Here is a 12,735-nt window from a genome sequence, read left to right as displayed (position 1 = left end):
AATGTGCTCCATGCCTTCGCTTCCAGCCTTGTTCCTTGTGTTTATCTCGTCCTGCTTTCCTCTGTGTTTTCATGACCACCTGCTTGTTTTTTGGACTACACCTCTGCCTGATGAACTTGTTACTGTTGCTGATTCTGGACTGCCTTTTTGTATACCAAATGCTGTTGTTTTACCAGTAAACCTTTTTGAACAATTCCACTCTGTCTCTGAGCCTAGCACTTGTGTCCAGCCATTTTGTGCTACAAAGCCTGATACCCTGAAACTGTTAGAATGGTCTAAGCAGTGGGAAAATGAATCCAGATAAATCATTGTATGTACTGTACTTTGGTTGACATTAGTGAGGAGACATGTCTTGTCAGCAGATTAACTTTAAAAAGACATGAACTTATTTTGATAAAATCTGGTGGTGACTTTATAAAAGAGACTCTGGTTATATATTCATCAGTATTTGTGTCTGTTTCTTTGTTAAGAGAGTCAGCAGGATGTCCAAAAAGACATGTCCATATAAACCCCAGGGCAGACTTCAAGTTCTGTTTGAACATAATCTGACGTCCGCTTCGGACATTATCCTTTTATTTTCATAAGATTGACATATGACAAAACACATCAAATCAAGGGTCAAGTCTACCACTTTGCTTCTAGCAAACAAGCTGAAATTTCATGTTTTCTGTTTACTTTCATACAAAAGTCCCCAATTTGTGAATTTGGACCACAGACTTGTGGCTTGCCTGAGGATTCAGTTGACGTTTCGCATGGAAACAGTGCCCAACGTTAAATCTGGCCAGACTTCAAGATCAGACTGTTTCTCAGAAACTGCGTGCAGTCTGGCTGCTGGACTTGCAGAGATGGACTCAACTGGTGATCCAAATGGATTGTGGGAGGAGTTCTGAAACTAGACCCTGAAAGTTACTGAGAATTATATCAGAGTCACCAGTGTCCACAGGAGGAGGTGTTTCATATCTGAAGACACTCTAAATATCATCCAGAGGAGATGTAGTGCATGGCTGGATGGAAATCAGGGAGATGAGAAAGTGGGCTGTGATGGCCCTGAGAATGGACAAGGAGGCCTTTGTCAGAGGAATCTGTGATCAGGTGATTCTCCGTCTGTGGTCTAGTGACCCTTGGCTTGCAGATAGAGGACTCAAACAACTTTAGTCCTCAAACCTACAACTTGTCCCACTGCAGTTATTTTAGCAGGTGGTTCAGTTCTGACAGTTGCCTCTGCTGCACCCTCTTGTTGAGACAGCTGCTTTGAGTAGTAGTATAAGGTTGATCCTGCTGGGATGTTGGACATTGTTGGTGCCACGGTTCCTGTGGATTGATTCTCCCATCAACTGCAAACACCAAATGTTGGTGGGATGGCAAAGGACATGAAACAGATCAGGGTGGGAAAAGCTCCAGAAATCTGTGGCAACAGAGCTGAGCTCCTCCAGGCAGGTGGAGATGCTGTTTTTCTGGTGGTGCAAGCAATCTTGGTTTTAATGTGGGAGATGGGTGTCGGACCTACAGACTGGAAGAAAGGACTCAATCTGGAAAGGAAAAGGGCTGGAAAGGAAAGGATGATTGCATGGATTGTAACAACTATAGCGCTATTATGATGCTCTCTGTGCCAGTGAAGGTGCTTGCAAAGATTACTGTTAATAGGATTCAGTTCCAGCAACTTGCTGGTAAGCAGGGGTGGTAGCCAAGTAGTTAATGCACTTGGTTTCAGTGCAGAAGGTTCCGGGTTCAAATCCCACCCCTGCCACATTTCTCCATGTAATGTGGAGTTGAGTCAGGAAGGGCATCCGGTGTAAAACCTGTGCCAATTCAACATGCAGATCCACCTTGGATTTGCTGTGGTGACCCCAAGTGCAAACAAGGGAGCAGCTGAAGGGACTTACTTAATAGTTCCAGCGACCTCTTGGACTTCATTTACATCAGTCTTTAAGAAATACAAACATTATGGTACTGTATGGTAAATCTGTCTGGAGGCAGTTCTCAAAAACGGAGTGACTTTAGGGTCCTTGTGCTGCCTGTCTTACTGCCTGGTTGTGAAACTTGGAAGCTAACCAGTGATGAAAGAAAACCACTGTATGTCTTTGGTACTTGGTCTCTTCAGAGGATCCTTGAGTACCGCTGGAAGGAGTTTTAAATAAGACCAAGATGAGGAGTATCACTTGCACTGTGAGGGAACATCAGCTTTGACATTGTAGACATGTGGTGCGTTTTCTCTGTGCATGATCCAACCCAGGTGCCTGAGTGCTGAGGACCCCAGTGGCTCCAGAAGGCCAAAGGCACACCCACATTTCATCTGGCTGTGACAGAGAAACACGAGATGCAGGGATAAGCAGGTGTCTGCCAGGGTGATTCTGTGGTGTCATGGAAACTGCAAAGCGTGGCACCAGTGTATGCTCCCAGACTTAACTTGCTTCTACTATTCTGCACCACCATGAAGCTGTAGAATTGGCAATGCAGTTTCTCCAGTCATAGCCATAGAAGCCAAAAACAGAGTTGTCAAGGTGTCATGGTGGCTTCTCTCACTAGTTCCATTCTTGCATGTTCACTCCAACAGATTTACTATACAGTACCACATGATGATTTGAAGAAAAAATAATTATACTTACTTTGTCCAGTTACGTAGAAACTTGTTCTCCTGCCTACAACAGGACTGAGTGGTGTGGCCAAACAGGAAGATGATAATGGTAATTTGTTGCCTATGTAAATCAAGTCATTTTTTAAAATACTTCAATTAATTATTTAAAAATCATACAATGTGATTTTCTGAATTTTTTATTTAGATTCTGTCTCTCACTGTTGATGTGTACCAACGATAAAAATTACAGATCCCTCCATTCTTTGCAGGTGGGAAAACTTGCAAAATTGACAGTGGATCAAACACTTATTTGCCTCACGGTAGGATTACAATTTTTAGTTATGGATCAGATCAGGAAAAAAAGACAAAGACAAAAAAATGAAGTCAAGTGGTCAATGTAAAAATAACATTTTAAAATAAAATATGTCATTGTTGTATTAAACTGTAATATGATATATATGTAATATGGCAGCCTGCCTAGAGTTTATCAAAAGGCACGTGAACGCTCAGACCATGAGAAAAAAAATTCTCTGGTCTGAGGAGACAAAGACTGAACTCTTTGGCATGAATGCCAGACGTCATATTTGGAGGAAACCAGGCACCATGCCTACAGTGAAGCATGGTGGCGGCATCATGCTGATTTTTAGTGGTAGGAACTGGGAGACTAGTCAGGATTAAGGGAAAGATGAATGCAGCAATGTACAGAGACATCCTGGATGAAAACCTGCTCCAGAGCGCTCTTGCCCTCAAACTGGTTCGACAGTTCATCTTTGTTTTGAAACACAAGGTTCGGTCAGATCGGCACTCAGAAATGATCACACAGACTGCATTTTGCTAGAATAAAAAGGCGTATATTTATTCCCCACAAAAGCAGTTACAACAAACACAAGTGGTTGCAGCGCATTTTTCTCTTACCGTGACGCCTTTAAGGTGGAGAGCCAACACCTTCAGCAGAGTGCGCCTGTCAACCGGCTGGGACGTTAACCCGCAGCAGACTCTGTTGAAGCATGGTTCTACTCCCTCTTTTCTCCCTGCACAATTTCTTTCAACAATGAGGCCAATTCAAACATATCAGGGCGCATCCCTGACACACAAGTCACTTTCAATCCTTTTTGTTTACATTTTTCAGCCAAGAAGGAAGTTGGTACACCGTCTATTTCTTCGGCTTGAATTTCCAATTGCTTCACTTGTTGTTCTAATCTTGTCACCTTTTGTGATTTAGCACATTCTGATGAGCGGACTGTATCTAAAGTTAAAACCCGCTCTTTCCAGGCTTCTGCACAAATCCACATCATTTCATGAATACCTCCCAACGGAGCTTTCTCTTTAACCTCCACCCGTTTTAACATTTCACATAAAACTGGCGGAGTCGCGGTGGGAATCGCTCCAGTCCACGGCCCAGGGCGTCCCCCACGTCGCCGTAGAAGCTGGCCTATTTCCTTAAAAGTGATCCCATCCCACCCCGGGACCACTTCTTCCTGCTGAGATGCCACCTCCGCATCTCTCTTTCCCAATCTAAAGCAAGACATTTCTGTGTGTAGTCTGAGCATAACCGTATCCTGCCGACAACGCCAAAAATGTTTTGAAACACAAGGTTCGGTCAGATCGGCACACAGAAATGATCACACAGACTGCATTTTGCTAGAATAAAAAGGCGTATATTTATTCCCCACAAAAGCAGTTACATCAAACACAAGTGGTTGCAGCGCATTTTTCTCTTACCGTGACGCCTTTAAGGTGGAGAGCCAACACCTTCAGCAGAGTGCGCCTGTCAACCGGCTGGGCGTTCGTACGTTAACCCGCAGCAGACTCTGTTGAAGCATGGTTCTACTCCCTTTTTTCTAGTGTGTCCGCGAAGGGAGGGTGAGTGGCCAACTCAACCTCCCTGGCGCACATAATTTCTTTAATCAACAGGCATCTGAAAGTTATTTTCTCTCTCTTACAAAGACATAATAAAAGCAGCTCTTCGCTCCCAGTTCCGAATGATCCCAGCATGCTTCACTCCCAGTCGTTAGTGGCTACAAAAAACAAAGTCGTGCTATCAGTGTAATAATAACAAGTACATCCAGCTCTTCGCTCCCAGTTCAGACTGACCCCAGAGTGCTAAAACAAAATTAAATAACAAATACATTCTCAGGGTTACTTTAAGACAGGTGCAAAACAGCACAATAACATTTATTATACAATCTTTCAGCAGGACAATGACCCTAAGCACACAGCCAAGTTATCAAAAGAGTGGCTTCAGGATGACTCTGTGAATGTTCTTGAGTGGTTCAGCTAGAGCCCAGACCTGAATTTGACTGAACATCTCTGGTGAGATCTGAAAATGGCTGTGCACCCACACTCGCCATCCATCCTGATGGAGTTTGAGGGTGCTGCAAAGAGGAATGGGCAAAACCTCCCAAAGATAGGTGCACCAAGCTAAGTAGCACCAAGCAAAGTATTGAGCAAAGGGTGTGAATACTTACATACAGGTGATTTCTTAGTTTTTTATTTTTAAGAAATTTGCAAAAACATTTTCATGTTGTCATTATGGGGTGATATGAGTAAAATTCTGAGGGTAAAAATGAATTTTGGTATAAGGCTGCAACGTAACAAAATGCGGTAAAAGTGAAGCATTGTGAATACTTTCCGGATGCACTGTACATCTTAGTGTGTCGGATGCCACATGGTGTACCTTGAAATGCAGCATCTCCCAGCTCACACAGGACTTTATTATCAGACCGGTATAGGTCCCGATCCCTGACGAAGATAAAAAGAACCACTTTAAACAATACACCCCAACAGCTACTTTAGTACTTCACAAATTAGTGGGTACATGGTCCGTCCAGCCCATCAGTCACACTGATTGGACACACAATACCAAGTTCCAGCTTCTGATATCGTAACATAATGCTACAAAGCTAGCCCAGAACTTGTTTTGCTGGCACATGGTCAAACAACATGGAACTAATGACATTTGATGCAGGTATCAGGTCAACCTGTATCACCTACTAACTTGTAGCGCACCAGCTCGTAGCACATGCTTGGTCAACTCATAGCACCTTGGTCAAGTCACTTTTCAACAGCTGCTCGGTTTTATTTGTTTGACTGATGTCAATTTGCGCCGGTAATTTATTTTAAGGTCAGTTAGCGCAATAGGAGGCTAACCCTTGTTTAGAGTGGCGTTATTCCATGCGGAACACAGCATTTTGGTTATACTTGCTGACTGAATAACAAGCAGTAAACTGCACAAGTCACAAACCCCTTTTCAACACAGCATGACATATTCTAATCCAATTACATTTGTTCTGCAAATCTGATTGGTTAATTGTGTGAGATTTCCAACCATAAAATATTGCATTGACAGTGGCAAAATATTCGACCATTTCACATTTGATGTATTATTCCATGCCCTGACTGCATAGCTACGCAGATGGCAATAATGACGCTGTCATCTGAGAGCGAGAGAAACAATGTATTACGCCGCGCCCTGACCGCGTGAGAAACAACGCTGTTGCTATGGTAAGCTTCACCGACTGAATTACTTACAGAAAACTAAACCGTGCAAACGATGGAATTGGATTAGAATGGGAATGACCCCCTTGTGTCTGATGAGCTGCGGACGTTACTGCTGGATTTTACGGTCGCAAATTGAGTTTTACAGGTGACGCGTTGCCAGTAATACTCAATTTGCAACCGTAAAATCCAGCATTAACGTTCGCAAATCATCGGATACAACAGGGTTAATCCCTAATTCCACGTCTGCACAAACAAGGACTACCCAAGATGTGGATCACAGGAGTACAGCAGCTTATTTACATTTACCAGAGGTGCTCGCTAATTCTTAGCACCATGAGCTACGACTTGACCATGGTGATACGAGTTGACCAAGTAGGTCCGACGAGTTGGTTGGTGATATGAGTTGACTATAAACCTGCAGAGTGCACCATTTTGAGATCTGTCAATGGCTGAAATCTTCTAAGGCTGTATTTCTACATTGTTACATAAACACATCCCTTCCACACAACATGCAGTAATATGGTATGTCCATGGAGCCAAACCCACGCTATTTCTACCACACACCATGATGAAATGTACTGATGAAAGGAAAAAAAAACAACACTGCATTTAAATCATCAACTGAAGCTCTTATGACAGTAACAAAAGAATTAAAAACACTCAGAAAGTGCAACTCCTACACCTTATGTATCCACAGCTTATGTATGTGATGCTGATCTAAGCAAATTAATTCCCTGTGATTCAGTACTAAGATATTTGGTTCTGGTAACATGATCTTTGATTATTTCTATCAAAACTGAACCACTTTATTCTCTACTAACACACAGCCATTCCACCACATTTAACAGGCTCCAAAGGGGTTGGGTTTGACCTTTCATGTTCACCCAGTGTCAACGGCCATGAGACCAATTAAAGAAAGAAAATATATGACTTCATATTAGTGTTTAAGGTGATACATATTAGGCAATGGAAGACTCCTTTAAATTTTGGAGGTGATCCGGATCCGGATTCTGGATCAAGATTTCCCTTCAGAACTACTTCACGGATTCTCACCAAATTTGCAACACAGACAGATATTAGGCCACGGAACACGCCACTGAATTTATCCAGATCTGGATCCGGATTCTGGACCAAGATTTCCCTTTTTATAGGATTTGAAGGATTACTTCGAAACTACAGTCACTTGCATAGTTCTGGATCACTGCCCGTTCCGGAGCACTGCTGTAGTATTTGCACCGCCATTTCTCGTAATCAGCGTGAATAAGCTAATACTTGGTACCAATGGAAAGAATGATGTTTTGTCTACAAACGACCACAAGCTCGACCAGATCCAGCCATCTTTGTGATCAGCAGAGGAATCAAAACATCCGGTCTCCGTGGTGTGCGCACCGTTTTCTGACTCACTCATTTGTGCAAGTGTGAAAGTGACGATCTCTAAGAAGTAGCAAAGGTGAGTTAGCCATTCAGTGTCACTGGTTCTCGAGTGGGAAAATACTTACTTACTTGGGTAGAAAATGTCAGTGTGTTATGTCTCGCTCTTTAATTGCTGCACGCATTTATCTCTGACGTGAAAATTTGCCGGTTGTGGATCACTGAAGCACCAGCCTCGTGTCAGTACTTGTGAGCCATGTGTACTTTGGGGGTCATCTCAACATCACGAATGGGCATGAATGTGGGGGCTTTTACTTTTTAATTTGGGAGAAATCTCACCTCCACACATTTAAAACCCTCCTTTGCTCTCATCTCTAACAATAATCATCTCTAACAATATAAGGAGCAAAATTATATCAAGTTGGGGCATCTTGTGCTATCCTGACCCACTTCATTGAGTTATAAGCTTAGGGGGAGATGTCAAAATCCAAGAATGCTTATTACCACAGATTGTATTTTATCTTCATTTATTATTTAAAAACACTTCATTTTTTGCTTGTATAAATGTATAACATTGCCTTTCGAAACTAAGTAAATTCTCATTTAATAAGTATCATTTATATCATTTTGTGTTCAAAACACATTCTCGGGCACAGTGTGTATCATTCTGCATTAGAAGGGTCCAGCCAGATGCCAGGAATGCCCCCAAAGTGACAGCGTAGTGCTCCAGATATATTTGCGCCACACATAATGTGTGTGGCGCAAATATATCTTTAAGTAGAAGGGCTACCCCATCCAGACCTTTTCAGCTAGATAACATCCAAATACCAATACAACAATACCCAATAAAGGATATTCAGTTGCATTATGGCTCCATATAGCGGGACTTTCAAAAAAGTGATCCAGAACTGTGCAAATGACTGTACTTCATGGATTCTCACAAAATTTGCACCACAGGTAGATATTAGGCCATGGAAGATTCCATTGAATTTTGGAGGTGATCCGGATTGGCGGACGTCAGAAATCTCTGGTTACTCTTGTTTTTTACTGATTTATTTTTTATCGTTTTGGACTCACTCACTGGACGAACGCTCTGGAGCACCGGCAGAGGACGCTCTCCTCCTCTTCCGCTCCCCTCGTGCTGAGCACTATGTCAGCCAGCAGCGTCACGCGGCTCCTCTCCAGCATCATTACGAGCAGCGACGTCCAAACCTTTGCTTTTTATCGACTTTCAGCCACCGTTTCCTGCGTCACTATCACTACAAGATAGATATGGTGCTGCATGCTGTGACGTCACTCCGGTCCGTGCGGGTTGAAGTTCCTCCCATAATCTCTTTGGTTCCGCCTGTGAAAACTGGCAACGGATGTGTTCAAAGATTTTCAGAATAACACAAAAAAAATATTTTATGTTTAAATATACGAAAATAGGCAGCACGGTGACTTAGTGGTTAGCACTGTTGCCTCACAGCGAGAAGGTCATGGGTTCAGTTCCCACCTGTGGCCTTTCTGTGTGGAGTTTGCTTGTTCTGCCCGTGTTTGCGTGGGTTTCCTACGGGTGCTTCGGTTTCCTCCCACATCCAAAGACATGCGGGTTAGGTGGACTGGAATCTTTAAATTGTCCGTAGGTGTGCGAGTGGGTGTGGATTTGTTTGGTTGTCTTCAGACAGCTATTGTTTATCCTTCAATCGCACACTTATCATTGACTTTTATTGCTCAGGATTTTTTAAAATATCAACATTTCATCATTTTTAGTGAATGTTTGTGCACACATTTGGTGTCCTACTATTTAAAGCACACTTAAAAAGGGGTTTTGAAAACAGCAGAGGATTTCTGCCAATGGCTGATGATATTATTTAAAATATTGACTCATTCTTCAGAATAGAACTGCTTGTGGGACTCTGTGGATTTGCTGAAAATGTATTCATTGTGGCAGGCCCTCAGTGGTGAGGAAGATCATTTCTTGATTGATTCTCAGATAGAATGGTGGATTTGGAGATGACTGAACAGGCCCAGTCTTGATGTGCACTGTTTCTGAGAGACGCTGCACGTGGTTGCTACAGAAAGCTTCTGCCAGTCAGGATCTTGTAGGGAAGAGACCAAAAAAAAAAAATGAAAGTCCATAAATTGTTCTTTTTAGAGGTGCAATTGATAGAGCATGAAAAAAACAAATAAATTGACACCAAGATGGTCAAGATTGGTTAAGAAATAAGGAAGTCATGGTAATTTTAGTCTTAAAAAAAATCTGTATATTTTTTCCTATCGATCATTTTCGCATTCTCAAAAACCACATTCTCAATATCGGATTGTCATGAAACGTCATCATTATGGCGATAAAATATTATATTTTAGGGCTACTTACTTTTGAATGAGTGCTGTAAAGGTGATTGTGGTTTTTACGCTTGGTAAACCTGAGCAAAATTTTCAGCACGAACGAAGTACATGGAATGCCCATGCAGGCCTCGATCGGGAGATTGTCTCCTCCCTAGATCTTGCTCTCTCTTTCCACTTTCTTCTCTTCTCGTCTGTATTGTTCCTTCACATTTTTTCAAATAATTCCACTCCCATGTGGATCACTGTTAGCTAGCCAGTTTGGTCCCTCACTTGTTCTTCTCAGGTTAAAAAATATATATTAAGGTTATGTTAATATATACCTTAGAACCACGTATGTTATATACGTAATATTATTGATTCCAATGCTTTAACCCATGTTAGTACTTCCTGCAATGGTTACATGAGGTTAGCAATGATGACGGTCAGCAAGTTAGCACTGGGTCACAATGACTCTTTGTGTTCTTCTTAAAATCTTTATCTGCACAGAAGCATATCTTGGAACTGCTAGCATTCACTTATGTGAAAGATGTAACAACAGGCATAGTAGATGCCAACCCAAGGTCTTGTCTTTACATCTTTCCAGTTTTGACCTAGTTATCACATGGCCTAAAAACATAACATAACCTTTTTGATCTCACACTATGCACGCATGGGTGAACCGCCCCTTTATCGCTGTGAGCCAATGAACATCCAGGTCCACCCATTGTAAGGAGAGCATTCAATGGATAGCTATAAAACATTTCTGTAATCTGTGTTTGAGGCCCTTTCTTGGATGAAATTCCTGCAAGCTCTGTCCATGGAGGACCCAGATCTGAATGATTTCAAATGAAATCCAATAAGTTGTTCTTTTGTAATAACAGAGTCTCTTTATCCAGAACACATTTAAAAGACCCAGTGTTTACAATTTGGTGCCAAAACCCGGTGGACTGATCCTGATCCCTCACTGTGGGAATGTCCGAGGACAGAGGATTATATGTTGTTTCCAAACAACTGAGGCCTCACAAATCAAGGGTGAGCAGAAAACCTTTTGTATTAAAATACAAAATTTTTGCAAATTAAATATTTCCAAATTTGTGTTGTTTGGGAAAGAAATACTGTCCAGCAAATTACGCAAAACATTTAGATAATTTTATATAGAATAAAAATGTTACTTTTAATTTAAAAAATTCAATTTAATTAAAACAAAAGCAAATTTTATGTGAAGTTAAAAATTGTGCAGGCTGATATTTGTTTGGGGGTGAGATGACAGGTGCTAAATCAAAAAGTATTTAGAGGCTGGATTGGGTGAAAGACCCCTTTGCCGATGCTCATGACTAGGACCAAAGCCAGCTGCTGTGGTAGCTGTTGCCCAGGAGGAAAGATACCGTGGAAGCTGGCTGGAGAGCCATGGCGTCGTTGAGGCAAGAGTCCATCCGAACCTGGGAGGGAACCGCCCTCAGTAGGAGGACTAACAGGATTCTAGTGTAAATGTAAACTTAAAAGGGAAATAAGATAAGGGTATGAGCTTGAACAGTCAATGGATGTAAAGGGTTAATATGCAGGTTGTGGGGAACAAACTCAGAAGACTCAAAAACTGGCAGGAAACAGACTTCAATTTTAGATGTTGTAATGAAAGATGCCTTCACTAAACAGATCATTTCTACTTCAGCTTGCAAGCTGACCACACAGCACTCTGTGTGCCTTTTCTCCCTGCTCTCCAGCACCACACACAGATGGGCAGGCCGTCCTACTCAGCATGGATCAGTAAAGGTATGTGATTGGTTGAAAGATGTTGCATTTGACCTTTATATGTGGTGACTGCTCGCATTGTATTTAAAACAGTATGTGCAAAAGTGAAACTGTGTTTTGTCTGTGCAGCGTTTCAAGCAAAAGAACAGTATGCATCATGGATTTCCAGAGGAGACATGAAGTTGTTATTATTATTATTATTATTATTATTAATTGTATAAGGAAATATGAAGTTAGCAAAGTAGCAAATCGGCCATGAGACATATTGCCCCAACAGATGTCTATATAACATTACTGTAATCTGTGTTTGAGGCCCTTTCTCAGATGGAGTTCTTGCGAGCTATGTCCGTGGAGGACCCAGATCTGATTAACTTCACATGAAATCCAATAAATTGTTCTTTTGTAATAACAAAGTCTCTTTATTCAGGACAGACTTAAAAGACCCAGGGTTTACAATTGCTTCTTTTATTTTGAAGGAATTTGTGTGGCCTATGTGAACAGCTGGAAGATGTTTTAGGATTTTTTTTTTTTAATATATTAGTTTGGCATAGTTTAGGAAGTTTATAAACAAATCAGTAGACTAAAATAAACAAAAAATAATCTTTAAATCTTATCTGGCAGTAAGATTGCTGAACTATTAAATAAAATGCTGTTTTTGAATATGTTTTGACTTATTACTGAAGGGATTACATGATTGGGTTGTTAATGGGGTTCTGATGTCACTTTTAAGGTTTTATTTTGTTTGTTCATTGGACAAAATGGTTTTTTTTTCAGTGTGGAACTGATATATCGGTGTTTGTTTCCAGGGGGAGGCTGACTGTAACCGGACACATCAGTGTGTCAGCTGATTTGTTGTTGTGTTGAGCGTCTGTGTACACGTTATCTGACGAAGGTAATGACGTTTTAGTTGTACTGTCTGTTCTCTGTCGATGGTGTGCATTTACAAACGTGTGTTGTTTAACAGTTGTTAGCTTTCTATTGCTAGTTAGCTGTCAGTTCTAATCAACAACACAACAAAGTCACTTTTCTGTCACCGACAGTTTTTCAGTCAGGTTCAAACCCCAGCTCTCAGTCAGCGTGTTTTTTGACACCATGTTGTCTAATCATGGCTGGTTTTGATAATGATTACATCTTTTAAAACTGAACTTTCACACACACTACAGTAAGCCAAACACAACAGTAATTGTCCAAACTGAAATACAAAGTTGCAAATGGCAGATGAAATATAA

At 41.4% G+C, this 12,735-nt stretch overlaps 2 protein-coding genes across 3 annotated transcripts in view; one reads left to right on the top strand and one right to left on the bottom strand.

The window, feature by feature from the left end:
• Nucleotides 1-8,778, bottom strand: part of tgs1 (trimethylguanosine synthase 1) — a 56,337-nt gene extending 47,559 nt beyond the window's left edge. Inside the window, exons 1-2 of the mRNA XM_034182356.1 lie at nt 8,529-8,778; nt 5,253-5,317 (exon numbers count right to left, since the gene is read on the bottom strand). Of these exons, the coding sequence (XP_034038247.1) occupies nt 5,253-5,317; nt 8,529-8,638 (175 nt within the window). The 5' untranslated portion in view covers nt 8,639-8,778. The remainder of the gene's footprint in view (nt 1-5,252; nt 5,318-8,528) is intronic.
• Nucleotides 8,779-12,331: 3,553 nt separating this feature from the next.
• tmem68 (transmembrane protein 68) overlaps nt 12,332-12,735 on the top strand; it is an 81,091-nt gene continuing 80,687 nt past the window's right edge. For both annotated transcript variants that reach the window (XM_034182409.1, XM_034182408.1), the window contains exon 1: nt 12,332-12,398. The gene's annotated coding sequence lies outside the window, so the exon portion shown is untranslated. The remainder of the gene's footprint in view (nt 12,399-12,735) is intronic.

Source organism: Thalassophryne amazonica, chromosome 12 (genome assembly GCF_902500255.1).
Source record: "Thalassophryne amazonica chromosome 12, fThaAma1.1, whole genome shotgun sequence".
Taxonomy (NCBI): domain Eukaryota; kingdom Metazoa; phylum Chordata; class Actinopteri; order Batrachoidiformes; family Batrachoididae; genus Thalassophryne; species Thalassophryne amazonica.
Note: the sequence above shows the minus strand (reverse complement) of the source record. Positions and strands in the feature narration are given on the sequence as shown.